This window comes from Daphnia pulicaria, chromosome 1 (genome assembly GCF_021234035.1).
Source record: "Daphnia pulicaria isolate SC F1-1A chromosome 1, SC_F0-13Bv2, whole genome shotgun sequence".
In the NCBI taxonomy this organism is placed as follows: domain Eukaryota; kingdom Metazoa; phylum Arthropoda; class Branchiopoda; order Diplostraca; family Daphniidae; genus Daphnia; species Daphnia pulicaria.
Genome location: NC_060913.1, coordinates 11,481,789 through 11,496,157, shown reverse-complemented (window position 1 = coordinate 11,496,157; position 14,369 = coordinate 11,481,789). Strand labels below are relative to the sequence as shown.

Here is a 14,369-nt window from a genome sequence, read left to right as displayed (position 1 = left end):
AAATAACAATTAGTCAACAGCGAAAACTAAACGTATTTTAAATTTTCCGGGAAATAAAGAAAGAAAAGTAGAGGGGGGGGGGGGCTGGCAGATTTGCGATATCAAGACATGGCGGGCTGAGAACATGATCTCGAGTATCAACATCTTTTATGTTCGTAATGCACCTAAACATGGCTCAGTTTTTTTTTTCCAGACACGACATGGTAAACACTAATCCAAATGTGTAAAAGTAAATAATCCTGTATTGTTTCTGAATTTTGTTTCATAAGAATATTCGCTTCACATTCATACCATCCAATGCTCAATTGGATTGCCTCAAACGAAATTGTAGGGAAGGGAAAAGATGCTAGGGAGCACATTTGAAACGAAAGCTCCCCCCCCAAAAAAGAAGAATAATTCACTCGGTATCGTTGTCGTCCGTCCTGCTGCGCTTGGACATGGACTCTCTACTATTTCTGCTTAGGTAGCCTTTAGGGGCGGGCACTTTCGTAATCGTCACTTGGGATTTGGGAAGAGTTAGACCGTCTTTGTTGTCTTGTTCGTCATCAGACAAGTCAATGATGTCGACCCGACTCCTTTTCTCGCCCCTGGAGGGCCGGCACACATTCTGATCAGATGAATCGTGACGAGTCGTTTGTGGTATGATGGTGATCTCGTCATTGATTCTCAAGGCCCCAGTTGTGCTGGTATTGGTCGAGCCCGAACTTCCTTTCTTGGTGTCTGCCTTGTCCTTGTCCAGAACTTTTCTAGCTACCACCGAATGAGCTGTATACACATGGTTCTCAAACAGTTTGTACATAGTGAAGGTGGCTGTGCAAACCGTACACTTGTACGAGAGATGAGCAGGTTTCAAACTCAGACCGTGATCCTTCACCACGTGACTGAGCAGTTTCCACTGATGAACCTAATATAAAAAAAAATATTCAATTGAAATTATAAAACAACTTACAACTAGGTTGCAAAGGTCCTATAAAAGGTGTAACTCAGTACCTTTCCGCATATGGGGCAACGACCACCATCTTGTCCTCGGTTGGCCGCTTCCTGCATGGATGATGTAACCAACCCATGGGATCCCAACAAATGTCTCTCAAGGCCTTGGTCTGTAAAAAAACGACACTGGCATTTCTGGCAGTTCAGCGGCGGTCGATTGTGAATCATTTTGGGGTGAATCTTCACTTTATGAATCCACTGCATATGATGACGCAATTGCTCCAAATCCTAATTCAGATGTTCGGTAAATTAGAGAAACCGTAAATTTAAAAAAATTAAAAATATTTCTAACCTTAATGGAACTGTCACATATTTCACAGACAACCGCCCCTTTCTGCCCTGGTGTTGCCGGTTGTCCAGCTTTTGCTGCCAAGGTATTGTTACCAATTGCCGCCATTGCATTCGTGGCCGCAGGAGTGACCGGGCTGACGGATAGAGAGGGTTTGTTTGAAAGTGTCGACGTGCTCGTTCGTGGCAGAGGAGTAATGGAGATGCTTGGCTGCTGGTTGGTCTTGGCCTTATTGGTCGTGGGAGTAGTTGAGCTTTGAATTGTCAACCCGCTCGTGTTCACTAAGCCGGGCAGTAAACTAATGGAGCTGGTATTTTTCTTCAATTTATCAATTGCGCTAGCACCTGCCGACTGATTCTTGGACACATTTGACGGTAAGACCGACATTGAAGACCCATGTCCTTGTAACAGTTGAAACGATTTGGCAATAGCCTGCAAAAAAGAAATAGACGTCTATGAAATTGATGATAATTGGAAAAATTAAAGATAAACCATTACCTGATAAATTTGATTGTTGGGAACACCATAAGAGGAAGGATTTAAATAAGAAGACGACTGATTAGAGGCCTGCTGACGATAGTCACGCCCCTTAGGTTGAGGTGTTGACCCTGATGGCGTTCCTGAAACACGTTGAGATGCACCGGATACAACATGCAATTCAGCCGGCAAACGCAAACCAGCAAGAGCTGCCTGTGAAGGGCTGCCTCCCTTGCTTCCTTTTCCTTGAACTGCTGCAGCCATATTGCCCAAGTAAGTGTTTTGACCTACGAAAACAAAAATATTATTAGACAAACGCGAATACAAAACGATTCTGATTCGCAGTAGGGAGCAACACTTGTCAAGAGAATAATGGATCGACAATATATTACCGGTTCCGGTTGACGACAAACCACTGTTATATCCCAGAGAATTCATCAAGGCCGATTTGGGTAGCAGTGGGTGGTAAGGCAGATTTAGTCCTTTGGTCGACGTAAGAGAGTAGCCATGCAACCCTGTTCCCGCATTCATGCCAGGAGTGTACGCTCGCATGTAACGCGTGGGCATCCTCGGTATTTTAGCTGGTGGTTCCCAGTCTAGTGGAGGTTCTAGATTGCGGTCGGCGACGAATCTTTTCTGGCAGCTCATCATATGACGTGTTACTTTGGACTTGACGTTATCTTCAAATGGACAAAGTGGGCACTGGTGCGACGGCAGATCAGGTCCTGTCCGCGTCTTCACACCGTGATCTGTTTCGATGTGCAACGATACCAAATGTGATTCTTTGGCTTCGAACGAACACCAATGGCATCCATATCGTGCCGATGACCCAGATCCAAGGGCTAAAGGAAGGCTCTTGTGGTGAGCCATCATTAATGATGATTCGCTCTTGAAACTGCACTGGTTGCAAGAGCGCCAAGGCAATCGATAAGGATCGTTTTTCGCGCGAGTAACATCAAGCCCTATAACAAAATCCCAAACAGAATTTTATATCAAATACGATTGAATGGTGTAGTAGGATATTTTACCTTTGGTCAAGGCGTTTACGGACAGGCTGGGATCAGTTATCTTTGTTCCCTTGTGGACTTTCCTCTTCTGGACTCGGAGGAGATCTCCTTGAACATATTCCTGAACTAGTGACAGTCCAATATCAAGAAAAAAGCGCCCGATTGGCCCTGAAAAATATTCATCTTCTTCTTTCTTCAGCCTTATTGATTTTTCCATTTCCGATTTCATCGACGACTTATCGAGCGGAGTTGCTCCTAACGTAGCTGTTGCACTAGTAGATTTGACGTCATCTTTTTCTTTCTTTTCCGAATCGTTCGAATCTTCTTCGCTCAGAACTACGACGTCTTCTTTCTTTTCAGAAGCGGGATGGGGATCCATTGATTGGACTGTCTTTTTCAAATTCTGAGAAGCCGATTTCTCTATCAGGTACGGGACGACAAACGACGGGGCTTCGACGATGAAGGAGTCATCTGCCAAACCTGTTCAAATAAAACACTATAGATACCAAACACATCAAAGATCAGACGAAATAAATGAAGCGTATACCTAATGATTCAAATGGATCTGGAAGACTGGTTGAGTTAGAAATGGAGGAGTTGGTGCTCTTTCGGCTTGCACTCGAAGTAACAGGCGGGGGAATAGGCTTGGGCATTGCTTTTGGGGTGGGAGGAACAGCAGAAACTGTCACAGATGCAGGAACATTGCTGACTGGTGCAGCATTTTTTCCTTTCAAAATGGATTGTGTGTCAACAACAACAAATCCTGAGTTGGAATTGTTCTCTTTAGACCGTGGCACCACGGTCACACTTGTGGCTGAAGAGATGGAAATTTTGGACAGAATCGGAGCTTTGATAAGCTCTGGTGGAGGTCTCGTCACTTTGGTCATTTTGACAGGAGAGACGGATTTGGGTGGTGATTTCACTACTACTGCTGCAACGGGCGATTTCCTAATGAGCACTGTTGATGAATTTTTTCCTAGAGGTATTTCCAAAGGGTCTTTTGCAGAAGCTGTTGAATCTTTTATGTCATCATCACTGCTTTTATCTGCCTCAGCATATTTCTTTGGTGCAGCTCGGTGTCTTAAGGACATTCTCCTTTGAATAACAGGCTTCCCATCTTTTGCAAGAGCTGGAACACTCTTGGCTTCCCCATTTGCATCAACCTTTGTCTCATCTACAGGTTCTGCTTTCTGCGATGATTGAGTAGAATCAACTTCCTCACAGACAAGTCCTTTTTCCTGGCCATCTTGGTTTAGCTCTCCTGTGTTAACTTTAATCACAGATTTGGGATTTTCACAGGATTTTTCACTTTTAGATTTGCCAGCAGTCTGCTCATCCAGAAGCGAGGAGTCATCTGGCACAACAACCGAATGTTTTCCATTTTCTTGTGGGATGTTCACTTCACCATTAACTTCCACTTTCATTTCTTCATCTTCTGGGATATCATTGGTTTTGCTGCAATCCTCTGGGTCAGAATTCATATTGAAAGCCTAATATAAAAGAATAGGTTAGACAACCAAGTTCAAATGACAACAACTATCAACCCAGCAGATTTTGAATGAACTACCAAACATAAACAAACACTAAAAATTGTTTCATTTGATGTTAATTTGGATAAGAAATTATCCATCTAGTGAGAGAGCAGTACAAGGAAACTAAAAGTAATACAGCAAAGTAACCATTTTCACATTTTATATGTACAAAAGCCCAGACGAATTCATTCCCGCCACGATTGTCAAACAGCAGAGGGCTAGCTGTAGTTTACGAAAGGTTGATAATTAACTCCTCACCGTTTAAAATGAAAATCAATTGCGGAATTGGTTCAATTTTCCCATGGAGGACTGCAAAAAATAGTTTGCATATGCACAAGTTTAATCCATGGAAATACCAGCTGAGTGGAGTGGAAATTCGAAGCCTGAAAATGGCGACCACGCTTAAGGTCTCTTTTTAGTGTAAAGTGTAGCTTGTAGTTAAGGGAGTACGGACAACCCCTAGACAACATTAGGTTCGACTTCTTTATGGAGTTACGATTCCCTGATCTCAAGTGGCGCCCCACGTGATTGAAGGCTGAAGCTTTGCTTATGCATCCAAATGTAACAGCTTGCAACATTTGGGAATCCCGAATTTTGTCATACGTAATGCTTTATTATATTACACCATAGATAATGAATGTCTACGGTCGAGTTAGGTGTTGATCCAAATGATAGAGCTTGATTTTATTTCCATGTTATTTACGTTAAAAAGAGTGGCTTTTTATTATTTCTTTTGAAATCTAGGCTGGAGGTTTCATAGTGTGGAGCATCTATAAAATATCTAGTGCGGCCCCTAATTCAGAGATGACGTTGCCGTCGAAATTCGTAATGTGCGTGTCATATCTACGATTGTCTATGGGCCGGCCAATCGAAACTGATCACGTGACCTCATTCTCCGTTCCCTTTTTCTTCCGCTTTTCATCATTCACCCCACTCCTCTTCCTAATTTTCCTCCATCCCTCTTTCCCACCTTCCAAAGGTTTAACCCCTCTGACGCCGATTAGTTATACCGTAAAATAGGATGCTCATTAAAGAACCGCCCTTTAACGTTCAGGACTTAACTTGAGCGCTGGTACCTCTGCCGAGTTCACCTACAGTAATTTCATCTTTGACGAACACAATTTCAATACATATATCTTCCCTATTCATTATTACTGTTTAGCGCTTACGGCGATGGGCTGGAAAATTCATCAGTCTAAATCCACATCGCTTAAAGCGCCTTATGAACCAACATATATACATATGAAAGGGCGATGGCCTCTCTTAAAAGAGACTCCGCCCTATGCAAAGTCATGATACGCATTCCCAGTTGAACGCCAGTTAAGGTTTCCTAATCCAACCATGGTGATGGAACTAGTGTAATCATGAATTTTTCCTTTGTATTTCCAAACATCTGGCATCACTGGCGGTAAGAAGAAGAATGAAATTTATGTAGGGTGAAAGTATGACCTACACGTATTAGTACAACGGATAGGGAAGAAGAATTATATATGCGTGCATCGCTGTGCAAACGCTAAACAAGAATAATACAATTAAACAATTGGCACTTGTGGGGTTTTCGAGAAATTTAATCACGTGACTGTAGAGGGTCGAATGACGGAGGAGGCGGAGGCGATTGATGCTGCCCTCCCACAGTACCGCGATTATGATGAGTGATGTAACCGGCAACCCCAGCTCCGGCAGCAATTGGCAATGCAGAACCGGAGGCTTGTAGGAAAAGATCGTGTCGCTGATCCCGATAGGAAGCCCAGCAAGATGACTGATCTAGGAGAGAGGTTATCCGACTTCCGTGTAAGCGGCTTCCGGCGAGAGCTTTTAAAATGGAAACCACTAGAGCTCGTCCAGAAGACGACAAATGTGGATTGACAGACTCTTCCAATAATTTCAACAATTGCGGCACCAGTTCGGCATTGATTGCTTGCTGTGCAAATTCTTCTGCTCCCGAGAACGATGTTATAAGCTTCTCAAGAGTTTCCAACACAATGGTTACGTGCTCTGGGTGATGTTGCATAGCGGAGGCAATCGGTGCAATGCATTCTAACCTAGAAAACGCCTCCACGCAAGTACTACTACTCGCCATCGGATTCAAGAGCCTAAGCAATCGAGCAGTCACTGCACTCGAACTGTTGGAAGATGACAAAAGACGTAACAATCGAGGTAGCGGACCCAGCGCCGGAATGTGTTCCGATAGAACGGGTTGACTATGCAATAGTCCTGAGATGGACGAAACGATAAGCTTGGTTTTCTCCGTTTCCTGTTAAAAAAAGAAATACAATAAATTATTTCCAGTTGATACCAATCTCCACTGTTGCACACGTAGAAAAGGAACATTTTCAATCAGCAAATTCCTATCTAACTGTCGAGAAATGAAGTCAATAACGCGGAGAAATGATTTCCCTTACTCCTTCTTTTTGCAAGCCTTGAAGTCCAGCTTCCAGTAATTCGCCAAGAATTTCCTTTGGCTTTCGTAGAACCCAACCGGGATTCGCCACCAACAGTCGCAGATAAATGCCACCAACGCATATTTCAGAATCCAAATTGGGCAGCTCTGATTCGTCGTGAGGGTCAATGCCTGGCCATTCTGCATTTGAATCTTGGTTTATCACAGCCAATTGACGCTTGATTATTTGTCGAAGAACCTTTGAATAATACAAATTCCTTGTAATAATAGTTGAACGTAGGCAACAGTCAAAATCGAGGTAAGTACTTACAGCTGACAGTCTCAGTCGCATATCCTCGGTCCAAATAATTTCTGGATTTTCTGAACTCGATTCAAAGAGTTGAACCGCCGTAGCCGGAGCATCACGCATGGCATCAGCGAAAAGAACCGGCAGAAATTTGCCCATCTGGATGCGAACTCTGCCACCCACAAGACGATCGGCTGCCATCCGGGCCAACAGTTCGGCAGATCGAATTCTCAGTTCCATGTTGGTTTCGTTGCAAAAGACGTCCAATACAAACACAACACCTATAAAAAAAAAAGAATAAAAATAATAATCAATATCACCAGAAGCCCAGAATTAATTATGTTTTTTAAATGTTACCTCCTTTCGCTAAGGCTTCTTTAACAATGGGAGTGTGTGACAAGAGTGTGTAGATTGTGTCGAGACACAACCCCACACTGTTGGAGTTCGGCGATCGAAGAATACATAGCAGGTAATTAATAAGTTGAGACGAGCCTATGTCAACAACGCATTCGTTTTGTTGGGATGCTAGATGAATTACCTGCGTCATACAAATATTTTACTTCCAATGAACTTCTCTTTCCGAATGGAACAAAAAATGTTACCTGTAGAGCTAAGTGCCCAGTAGTAGGTGAATTTATTGCTAGTTGGAAAAGACATTGAAAACGTCCAAGGCACTGTAAAGCTACGACTGGCGTTGCTTTCATCACATTAAACAACGCTTGCAAAGCTGAGTTGGTATTCTCCAGGTCGACCTTTAATTATAAAAAGTAGTTGAAATTTTTTTGTCATTGAAATACTAATGATGGCACAGTACCTGTTGGGAGTGTTGCGTCAAATAATTGAGGAGATGAACAACAAAGTTAGCTGGATTTTCCAGTTGAAAATCAGGCTGGCGGTTATAAACACGAGCGAAAATGCCGCCAATAATCAACTTTTTGGTGTAAGTTTCGTGCAAGTAGGTTGCACCATACGTTAAATCACTTTCGCCCGACCGAATATGAGTTCGTTGCTGCTCCAATAGAAACTCCAACAGTTGAGAGCGTGTACTATTATCCCAAATTAGGACAGGATTTTCTGTGTTGTTGGTCAGGACTTTAAGAAATTCTTCTGCAGTCCAAACACCTAGCCGACCGACCAGATAAGGTGTTAACATGGCACTGAGAGCTTCTTGGACTGCGGTGTTGGGAGGTGAAGCTTCGGGGCCTTTTAGGTAACCGCCGAGTCTAGCGCAAGCGAACAAAGCCGCTTTAGCCAAAGTGTTCGAAACCTGCAGAAAATCGAAATGAAATCACTCGATATGTTATTACAACTTTTAGTTCATTACCTCTTGCTTGTTCGAGGACTCAGACCGCTGAACTCCACCCTCATCCAGAGTGAAGTCATAATCAAAGAGCATGATTAATAAATGCCACAGAGCTCCGGCTTGAAGAAGTTGGAGCTGCAGCACCGAATCTTGAGCCAAAGAAGCCACACACTCACAAGCTGCTTGGCACAGCTTAGGTAAATGACGATGACTAAGTAAACGGCAAATTTCCGGAGTCAACATTTTCAGTTCAGCTAATCGATCGCGACATGCTTGGAAACGACCAGCTACCGCCAGACATCTGGAAGCATGCATGCAAACCTGAAAAACACAAAAAATAATAATTATAACAATAAGTAAAACGGTAAACTAACAAAACAAAAGCAAACCAAAAAAACTAGTAAAATTTTACCTGGACCGCTACATCCTCAGTTTTTGAGGATGATCCAATCATTGGTATGCATCGAGTAATGGCCTCTAAAAGTGATTCCAGCCCTCCTTCCCTTCTCAACTCTTCTGCATTCAGAGCGGAACAACGTACTGTTTGGTAAGCCAAAGCCACTCCGGCGCCCAAAAGTGAAGTCGTTCTTTAAGAATTAGCCGAACGATTAATTGAAATATATCTCCTGTGAACATTTTGTTTTGACTATTACTTGCTAAATAGCTGACTGTCTTCTGTTTCGAGCCGAACCGTTTGGAGTAACTGTGGGTAGCCAGGGTACTTGAAGGGCTCGAGTTCAACACCGTACCGATCAAAGACGATAGTCTGGGCTTGTAAAAGTAGTAACATATTATGCGCATCCGGTCCGTCTGTTGCGCGAAGATTGCGATTACAAAGCCACTGGTAAGCAACAGCAACTTTTTCAAACATAACACGACCTGTTCCAAGAAAAAGAGAGAAATTAGAAACATTCGATTAAAGACAAAAATGGAAATAACGACCTTCAGGATTTTTATCTGGATGAAACTGCTGAGCAAGTTTGAAATAGGCTTTGCGTATGGTGGCATCGTTGAAAGGTGTTGACTTGGGAAGGCCGAGAGTTGTTAAGGCGTCATCTTCTGTCATTCCCGAAGGTTTCTTTTCCACTTCCCTTCTCCAAGACTCCAATAACTCCCGCAGCAAGTTAACTGGTTCTTTGATGGGCCAGTTAGGGAACCGAAGCGTGTCACACAGGTGACGGAGGTAGTAGGCATGGCAAAACAATTCTGCTTCCAGTTGTGGGTAGGCAATGGCAGGAATAGGACAGAACTGGTACAAGGCACGTGGATTGCTTTGTAAGCGGGGACTGAAATCGGCCAAATGAGCAGCAATTTTCTCGATCAGCAAACGCCTCATTTCGGATCCCCAGATCACCTCTGGAGTATCGAATTCGCCCAAGAAAACTTGAGAAAACTCTTCTGGTCCGTAAGTATCCAAATAGCGAATCATAGCTTCCGGTAAAAGAGGTGAGAGTACGCTCCGTGGTAGCTGATCCGTACTATCCTCTAAGCTGAGTGCTTGGGTCGTATGGGTCATCTTCAAGAACTTTGCGATGGGGAGAACATTGGAGCCTTAAAGGTTAAAATAGCTTTGTTAAGAAATTCGGCAGAATGTTGAACATTTTTAAGAAAACAGACCTGTATACATCATGACAAAGAAGAAAACTCCGCTGTTGAATAGGCGAGAGAGTATTGGATTGTCGCTCATTACGAGGCTGAGAAGAGTGGCAACTTTTTCAACCAAGATAGGATCGAATGTTAAAAGTAACTGGACCACATGTGGCAAAGAGAGCGCATCACTCAGAATCCGCTTTACCCTTGGTAGGGGCCGAATTACAGATCCTTCGTTATCACGACTAGGAAAGTATTCGCAGATGCGAATAAGAAGATTGAGAATCAAAGCAGCCAAATCGCTTTCGTTGAGTAAAGGCGAACCCGTAGCCAAAATACTCCATTTAAATACGGCCACGTTTTGTAGCGATTTCCAGCCATCCAGTCCTTGCGCCCAGCAACGACTTTTTGCATTCAAATTACCCTAGAAATAGCAACAAAAAGTTTAAGATATTTTCCTGTACAGATTTGACAAATCACAAACCTTTTTGAACAACTCTTTCATTTCGACAAAGCTGAAGGGCCCTAGGCGCTCCCCCGCTGCATTCCCATAGTACCATTCTTTCTCTTTTTCTCCGGGTTGCTGCATGTCGTTTCCAGCTTCAATCACGTTACTCTGACTGACTAGCACAGCTCGACGAGTGTGAAGGTGCGCCAACGGAAGAAGATCAATAAGATAGCGAAGGCCATCAGCGTCGAGCAGGCCCTTGACGTTGAGTGGCTCGTTCACCAACTGTGCCAAAAGGCAGACCAACCGGTCACGTTCTTCGTAGTCGATACAACGCTCCAACAGTGTTACTAGGTAACCCGTATCTGGAAAAGACCCGATGACGTCCCGATGACGGCCGTAAACCAGTGCCATGGCTTGTAAGCAGGGTAAGCTGAAAAAAGAAAAATCATTTGTATATCGAGTTACGAATAAATAATAAGATGTTCTAACCGTAGTGCTGGTTTGGGAGCAGTTAAGAAACGGCGATAGAGCTCATCAAAAAAAGCAACAGGATCTTTAATGTCGATTGCTAGGCATCCCGTAGGTTGGTTATGTTGCAGTAAGACTCTTAAATAGTAGTCACCAACTCGGACCTCATCCACTAGGGACGGATAGCTTACTTCAAATTCCGAATGGTTCCAAGCGATGGATTCCATTCCTATCGAATCATAAAAATCGGCAATAAAAATAAAGACAATACGAGTAAAATATTTTGTATGAAATTACCAGATAGTTCTCGATCTTGAATGCATGTTCGAAGCTGATTTTCCAATGCTTCTCTAAGTTCTTCTCTCGTTTTAGCGTTCCATATCAAGTTGGGAAGGGCGTGTTCTTTCCAGAACTGGTAACACAATAGTTCCCAATTTCCCTCTGCTTTTACTCGTTGCCTTCTTCTTCTAAGGACAACAGGGCGTTCTTTTGGTTTTTCTTGACGTCTGGTTGCATGATCTCTAGATCTCCAGTGCTGTAAAGCTCCTTCCACATGTTTGGCCAACATCTTGTGTGCTGTCTTAACATGGCGCTCTACTGACTTCTGCCATTGAGGATTCTGCTTGCGGCCGTACTCATCGCTAGCAATCTGTGTGAAAGTTTATTATATACCAAGTTAGGAAATTGATTCTAATATAGTTCTTAAATGTAATGGTGTTACTTTTAGATTATCACGGTTTGGAACGCCCTCGCCTAATTCTTCATCGGCTGTTTCGGGGACACTTTCAGTGGATTCTAAAAAACTTAAAAGTCCTGCCGGAAGGATTCTTTGGAAAAGTTTCAACGCTTCTGGGTTGTTGGATGTCCATAATGCAACCAACTTCCGTGACAGTTGGCGGTTAAGTAAAAGACGGCCATCTCCAATAGATCCTGTATAATAATTATAAATATTTTGAAAGTGTTCAAATAAGGAGAAACGTATATTAATTTAAGACCCGCTGGTTTCTTTGTGTAAAATGCTGTTAGTAAGTGGCGTGGCAAGGCAGCTTCAGAGAGGGCCAAATGTTGCATTCGAGCAGCCAAGGTTTCGTCCCCTTCTTCAACTACAGCTTTCATAAGCAATCCTGCTCCTGGAAGCGTGAAAATAAAAATGACGAGTTATTTCAATTGCAGCTATCATGTACAAGGTAAAGTAGATTCAAACCTTTAATGACTGAAAGAGATGGGTGTTGTAAAAGACGGAAGAGTTCCTTGCCCCGTTTTGCGATAATAGCCAACAGAGCGTCAAAATGAGCTCCATCAGTTGTTTCGCTATACGGTGCACAAAGAGCAAACGTGAGAAAATCTAGAACAGATATCACCACTAATGCCCCAGTTCCACGAAGCACATGCTGCGTCCACCGCTCCAAAATACCTATTCATACAACAGCGTGAAATAAGATATTTAAAATAGTTCAACTGAGCTATACAAGTACCTTCAAGAAATTTAGGTGAAGAAAGCAGGGAGCTTTTATTGAGTTGTTCTTGACGTAAATCGCTCTCATCATACATGGGCTCCATTAGCGCACAAAGGACGTCGATAGCCGCTTGGGTAACATGGTCACGGTCCCGCTGCAAAGCTCTCACTACTTTAAGCCCAAGTTTTTCTCGAAACCCAACCAAATGAGTGAATGCGGCGAAGCCTGCTCTGGACGCCACTAAGCGACGTAACGCCAAAAATTCTTGTTCAGTATCAGCTTTATCCTAGAAAAACAATAAAAATACATGAACAGTAGACATCGACGAGAAATTAATTTAGTTAACAAACTTGATTTCCTGGTGAATCCTCTTCCACCAAAGCTGAAAGGGCAGCATGGATGGATTTTTCTTTGTTTTCTGTAAAGAAAATACCTTCTTGGGTATTAGCAAATTGAAGTCCACCATAGTTTACACTACAATTAAAGCGGAGCGTAGCCAATGAAAGAGGAACGGAAGGTGGAGGTTGGACCAGCCAACGTAAATGCATCGACTCAATCTAAAAAAAAAATTCAGAGAATAAAAACTGAATAAACTTTCAAACTTAGATTTTTTACTTGCCTCTTCATCTGGTGGTTGACGTAAAGGAGTAAGCCTCAGAGCTCTATTCGTTAACGTTGATCTAACGTGGATATCTCGATTGCCTGATGACCTTACACCATCTAATAAAGTGGCCAAGAGGGCATCCCGCTCCGTGGCGCGGTAGCTACGTGTTCCTCCACGAAGAAATTCAACAGAGAAGCTTTGCTGATCATCGGGATTACGGACCATGGCAAAAACATCTTCCAACGGCTTGAGAGTGCAAACGCTAAAAACAAAATGTAAATTAATTGTCAAGTTGTTCGAGCATTTAACTCGTTTTATTCCTTGTTACCTGTAGGTATCGGGATCTCGTTCGAGAAGGCAAGTTTCTGATAAACATAGTAGTCTCCGGACAGCATCAGGATGGCGAGGAGTGATTTTGTGGACGGGAAATTCAATAAGAGAAGTCAAATGCTCATCTGAGCTGTAGTTACCAAGCCTCTCCAAAACTGCTTGATTTAAGGTATTGAATGATTTCAGTTGCTTAATTGGAATGACAACATTGGCAAGTGCGGTTTCTTGGATTTTTGAGAGGATATCACTGCGTCCAGGAATTTCAAAAATATGAAGCCTACTAAAACCTACTCTTCTAAAAACAATTGCTTGTGGACTATCTTCTATTAGTGCAATGCCTTCAATTTCATAAAAGGGATAGACTGCAAGTTGTTGTTTTGTGGTTGGTTCAAGCTGAAGAACTCCATACGGATTGACTTCCAAAATCACTGGAAGTTTAATACCTGACCAATGATGCTTGTAAGCATCATACTTACAGCACTCTTTACGCTGCTGATCACAATTCAACTTGACACGTAGAAATTCAAATAAAAATTCTGAACGATGATCACAAGTGAATCTCATAGAATCTCGTTTCTTCTTTCTAATAATGTTGAGAATGAACTCTGATTTTTCGACGGCTTTAATTCCAATGACTTCAGCGTATGGCCATTGATTGGTCACTTCTAAATTATTCGGATTGTAAGTGGTAATAGCGTGAGTGCCGATCGTAAAGATTCGTTTATACTTTCCTCGCCAGTTTGAAAGCTTTGTCACTAAAAAACTAGATATCTCTTGATTTTCTGGAATGACTGTTCCCATTTTTCAAGTTATAGGGGAGATTTCCTTCGCAACCCGTTGGGCTGACAAAATATACAAGCCAACGGGGCAATTTAATGAAAAATTTGGGTTACTTTTTTCGGTATGACTGCTCACAGTTATTATTTTTCTTCTGCTGAAATTCAGAAAGACATCTGACACTCTAGAATAGGCCCCGCCCCTTAACGCCCATAATAACATGACAGAGCGAAGCCCTTTCTTTGCGAGTTAGGAATTTTTCAAATATCCTTTTCAAAGAGTAACGAACTAACGATATCAGTATGCTTTAAATAATGTTACTGATTTTTTAATATTAATATTTCAGCTTTATATTTAACAGTAATAACTTAAAGAGGTTATAACACAATTTTATTCGCTTCCGGACG

At 42.5% G+C, this 14,369-nt stretch overlaps 2 protein-coding genes across 3 annotated transcripts; both read right to left on the bottom strand.

Moving 5' to 3' along the window:
- Positions 1 to 224: 224 nt before the first annotated feature.
- Positions 225 to 4,737, bottom strand: LOC124320670 (MOG interacting and ectopic P-granules protein 1-like). Of its 2 annotated transcripts, none has more exons than XM_046783530.1 (8): positions 4,554 to 4,737; positions 3,311 to 4,253; positions 2,785 to 3,243; positions 2,149 to 2,718; positions 1,778 to 2,043; positions 1,283 to 1,711; positions 990 to 1,218; positions 225 to 900 (listed from the first exon to the last, which is right to left on the bottom strand). In XM_046783530.1, the coding sequence occupies exons 2-8, from the start codon at positions 4,242 to 4,244 to the stop codon at positions 398 to 400; spliced, it is 3,390 nt and encodes a 1,129-aa protein (XP_046639486.1). In that variant the 5' UTR covers positions 4,245 to 4,253; positions 4,554 to 4,737; the 3' UTR covers positions 225 to 397. The 2 variants fall into 2 exon arrangements, with proteins under 2 accessions (XP_046639486.1, XP_046639485.1); XM_046783529.1 differs by having other exon boundaries at positions 225 to 904; positions 991 to 1,218; positions 4,554 to 4,735.
- Positions 4,738 to 5,654: 917 nt separating this feature from the next.
- LOC124320734 (dnaJ homolog subfamily C member 13-like) lies at positions 5,655 to 14,151 on the bottom strand. Its single transcript, XM_046783611.1, has 21 exons — positions 13,184 to 14,151; positions 12,871 to 13,117; positions 12,602 to 12,808; positions 12,270 to 12,537; positions 11,999 to 12,208; positions 11,790 to 11,924; positions 11,516 to 11,724; positions 11,092 to 11,443; positions 10,816 to 11,023; positions 10,360 to 10,756; positions 9,903 to 10,299; positions 9,228 to 9,836; positions 8,939 to 9,164; positions 8,698 to 8,872; positions 8,307 to 8,606; positions 7,797 to 8,249; positions 7,585 to 7,734; positions 7,340 to 7,520; positions 7,007 to 7,263; positions 6,698 to 6,934; positions 5,655 to 6,549 (listed from the first exon to the last, which is right to left on the bottom strand). The coding sequence occupies exons 1-21, from the start codon at positions 13,984 to 13,986 to the stop codon at positions 5,863 to 5,865; spliced, it is 6,708 nt and encodes a 2,235-aa protein (XP_046639567.1). The 5' UTR covers positions 13,987 to 14,151; the 3' UTR covers positions 5,655 to 5,862.
- Between the last annotated feature and the right edge of the window lie 218 nt (positions 14,152 to 14,369).